Genomic DNA, 4,587 nt, shown 5'->3' on the forward strand with positions numbered 1-4,587 from the left:
TTAAAGTGGACGCGCCTTTTGTGTTTATTAAGAGTAAAAGCTTTAAGTCTATTCGTGTCTCAGCCGCGAAGCTGAGCTCTTATGTTCAGCCTCGCTCTGTGCGAGCTGCGCAGAGCGGCTGAAATTATAGTGTCTGACAGTTATACTTATAACATATGACACAAATAATTTTCTAAATTATGTTGCACATTCCTCAAATGTTCTTGTGATATCACTAGTTGACAACATAGTACTGTTTTCAGAAATCACAGGCTATGATATTGCGCAGGTGCACCAATACTCGTGTGTCAGACTCATTTCAGTGCAAAATAATTACACTGTAAAACTTTTCGTTGTAAATTTACAGTATAATACTGGCAGCTGGGTTGCCAGCCACATACTGTATTTTTACAGTACTACTACTGTACACAACATTTACAGTTCTGTACTGTATTTACGAAATACAGTATTATACTGTTATACAACTTTTTTTACAGTATTACACTGTGCTCTTTACAGGGAATACTGTAAATCCTGCTTTTATTTCAGTACTCTTGGATTTACAAAATTAAAAATATACTTTTTCATAACAGTATTCACAAAAAAATAGAGAAAATAATATTTTCTGAGTTTTAAAACATTTTATTTATTTTGAAGAAAAGACCAGGCAATTGCCTTATATGAATTTACTGGCTGAAATGCCAGCTGTAGTTTTTTTTTTTCCTTTTTCTTTTAAATATAAAACATGTAAAATGCAATTAACAATTAGCAAGTAATTCAAAATACAGTAATCTTATTTACATTTAAAGAATGGAAAGGTTTTTCAGAAATATATTTTTTAAAAGTCTTTCAGAAGAGAGGAAACCTGTGGGTTTACAGTACTGTTCTTTTTTTACACAACATGTCCAGTCTTCTTGTAAGTCACTTTTCCTTTCTTGGTTTTTGATGCACATGCAGGGCTGATGTCGAGAAAGCATCTAAAAGACAGAAAAGAAAAAAAGTGAACATTATGTATATGTCTAATATATATATCTAATACACACATACACACACAGCATCTCACAGAAGTGAGTTCTGTGAGACAGCACAGAGAATTGCAACACTTACGATGTGATTACATGACTACATGATAATGTTAAATATGCAATATGTCATTCAGCTCTTTAATCAACTGTATAAAATATTTGTTAAAATATACTTAAGTACTTTACAAATACTGTCAAAACAAGTTAGTGACAATTCACTCTATCATATATATATCAATGGCAAATATGCTAACCTCAGTCGCAAGGGTGCATGCCACCTCTTCCTGATACTGGAGGTTGAAATCGTTCAATAATACAAACAGCACTGCAAGGCCAGAGACAAAGTTGGGCTGCTCAACATTTACCGCTGGTTGCTTAGAAATTGACCTGAAAATAAAAAAAGAAAGAAAATACTTCAAATAAACTATTGTGGGTTCCATTGCAGTTCAGCATAAATCTGTTGCATTTTCCTCTTGTTACGGTTTGCTGCCGGAGTTGTAGGAATGTGTTGTGAATCTAAAGGAACAAAAATTAATATGTTATTAGACACAAGCTAATAAACAGGCTATTAAACACACAATATATATTTTGTGGTTAACCTTGCATCCTCTGAGTGAGTTGAGACTGGAGAGTTTGTGATCGTGGGATTCATGACCTCCGGTCGGAGTCAGACTCAAACACAACATCGAGTCCCTGATGAATGAATAATTGAAAATATAGGATGTACAGAATAATCAAATATCTCAATTTAAACTAACCAATATTTGTGATTAGTTACTAATTAGAAACACATTCTAAATTTAATGATCACTTGAAAATTGTAGTTAGATTAAAGCACGAGTAGTAGACCTTCACACATTATACCTTCATCCACGCCGCTGGATTTCATCATTGAGCCGATTAGTGATCCTTACAAGACTTATATATCATAGTTACACTATAATGTTACTCTTATTTTAACATTATCACCTGTATAGTACTACAAACGGTTTGAGGAGTGAAAACGATGAACTAGTTCAGCATCACAATCAGGAATCGTGTAGAGTGCAGTTAAATTAATGTCTCTGGCAAGATAAAATCTCTATAGCACCGATCCTGGTGTGAGAGAGAAAAGCAGAGCTCATACAAACACACTCTCACCCTAAAGCTGAAACACAATCCCAGAGATCATTCATGTTCTTCACTCTCTGCAGGCTGAGTTACTGCAGGATTGGAGAGGAAGGCTGTGCTGCTCTGAGTTCAGCTCTGAGATCAAACCCCTCACACCTGACTGAACTGGATCTGAGCTATAATAAACCAGGAGACTCAGGAGTGAAGCTGCTCTCTGCTCTACTGGAGGATCCACACTGTAAATTGAAGAAACTAGAGTAAGTTATTGATTCAATTATGTAATTTATTATCTTGTATTAAAGCAGATCTTAATGTATTTTATCTTTCTCTCTATTGTACAATATTTGACAGTGGAAACTCCACAAGCTCCAAACAAGTGAATCACAACAACACGTCCTGAACAAGACTGTCACCTGGACATTAATACTGATACTGATCCAGCAGTTTCATATGTGAAGGATTTTATTATTAATTTTTATTCAGCCTACATTTTTTTCCAATCTCATGGGAACATTTTTTTTTTAAATAATTAGATTGGACATACTAACTGCGCTGTAAAACATTTAGTGTGAAAGTACAGTATAGTCCAGGTTAATAACTGCATTACTTTCACAGTAATTTCACAGTGGGACTTATCTTGTATTGAACGGTACTCTCAGTAATTTCTTGTAAACAAACAGCATCATACTGTATTTTGTGCTTTTTTTGGTATCTTCATGAAAATGTTGTATATTGTTAATACGTAGTAAACATTTTTTCTTTACTTTTAACATATGTTTCTTTGTACAGTACATTATACTATAAGCCTGAAGAAGCTAAAAAAATCATTAAATTTAATTCTAAAAATAGAATATGACAGTCATGGTATAGTTTAAGTCCTAATGCAGCCTCAAGAGGGAGTCATGAGATAAGATCACAGTTTACCAGCAGAGTGCTCCAGTCTCAAGGAGAGAGTTTGACATAAAACATACTGTAATAAAAAGTAAATATGTAAAACATCAATTATTTATAAATTGATCTCTATTTTAACAGATCTAACTATCACCCCTCTGGGATTCACAAATCTTGGTGAATCTTTGCTTTAAATATTTTTTGCAAAGCTTTCTTCCAATGTGTATTATTCAATAAACTCATTATTCAGTTTTTTTTGTGGTAACTTTTTTTGTCATGGAAAAAAAAAAAAATACTGTTTAATATATTTATTAAGAAATTTATCTCAGAAATGTATTGTAAACAAACAGCGGCATACTGTATTTTGTGCTGTGCATATGTATGAAGGTTCCCAGCATGTAATGCAACATGAATAAGGGTCAAATCGCATGAATAAATTGGGTCAAATATATCTTTAAGCAACTGTAGTTTTTTTTTCCTGTGTTAAATAGTTTTGGTGTCTTAAAGTAAGTCCAGAGGATTACACTTACAAAATAAATATCAATAAGAAATACTTCAGTTGGTTCAAGCTATCAGCCTAAATTAACTACTGCAACAATTTATCCCCTGGTCATGCCTGTAACGGCACTGACGAGGACACAGAAGGTAAGTTAAATCACACAGTGTTTATTAGTGAAGTGAGCAGCACACAGGAGCTGTGAAGAGTCTTCAGACTTGGTGAGTATCTATCCGTGAGATTAACGTGAGGTGAATGTCACAGTAACAGCTCGTCTCTCTATCTTGACAGATCCAGCAGAGCGGCAGCATCAGAGTGGCAGAGATGACCGAGCGTATACCCAGGACACCAGGAACGGGAGAAGAGGATGACTGGAGGATGATAAGACAGAAGGTAAGTAATAACAGGTAAGTATAAACTTGTAGCTATACTCAGCTTCTAGATGAGCGGAGCCGGTCCAGGTAGCAATAACAGGCTTTGCAGTGTGGTAACTTCAAGATCAGACTCCGAGTGACTGGAGGTGCGTGCTTTTCTATAGTGCAGGATGATGATGGTGACGATGATCAGGTGAGCATGATTAGATGAGGTGCAGGTGGAAGTGATCAGTGAAGGTGGAGACGGGCAATTCTGTGACATTACCTCCCCCTCCCGGACGGCGCGTCCCGCGACGTAACAATAATACCGGGGAGGGGGGGTGGGCGCCCTGGAGGCTGGAGCAGAACCAGGACAGGACAGGAAAGCCTCCAGGGCGGATCTGGAGACACGGGAGGCCATGGCGGATCGGGGTCCTTGGACGACCATGGCGGATCGGGGCCCTTGGGCTGCCATGGCGGATCAGGGAGCTTGGACGGCCTTGGCCGTATTCTTTTTAGGGGAGCCCAAAGGGAATCATGAGACCATGAGGATTGAGCCATAGTGGCCCTGACCAAAGTCCCTAGCAAGGCCACTATGGCTACCAGGATTACAGGTATATAGCCCCCCCCCCAAATTTCTTTGGGAATGTTCCCCACAAGGGGCCAAACTGGTGAGGCAGGCTCTGTGGGGCGCTCTGGAGGAGCGGATTCTTGGAGGCGCACGGGAGGCGCG

The 4,587-nt window shown here is 37.8% G+C and overlaps 1 protein-coding gene across 2 annotated transcripts in view; it reads left to right on the plus strand.

The window, feature by feature from the left end:
* LOC306874648 (NLR family CARD domain-containing protein 3-like) overlaps window positions 1-3,461 on the plus strand; it is a 43,918-nt gene extending 40,457 nt beyond the window's left edge. For both annotated transcript variants that reach the window (XM_079424819.1, XM_079424818.1), the window contains exons 11-12: window positions 2,198-2,371; window positions 2,466-3,461. In XM_079424819.1, coding sequence (XP_079280945.1) covers window positions 2,198-2,371; window positions 2,466-2,514 — 223 coding nt within the window. In that variant the 3' untranslated portion in view covers window positions 2,515-3,461. The remainder of the gene's footprint in view (window positions 1-2,197; window positions 2,372-2,465) is intronic.
* Window positions 3,462-4,587: the final 1,126 nt, after the last annotated feature.

Source organism: Barbus barbus (genome assembly GCF_936440315.1).
Source record: "Barbus barbus genome assembly, chromosome: 9".
NCBI lineage: Eukaryota > Metazoa > Chordata > Actinopteri > Cypriniformes > Cyprinidae > Barbus > Barbus barbus.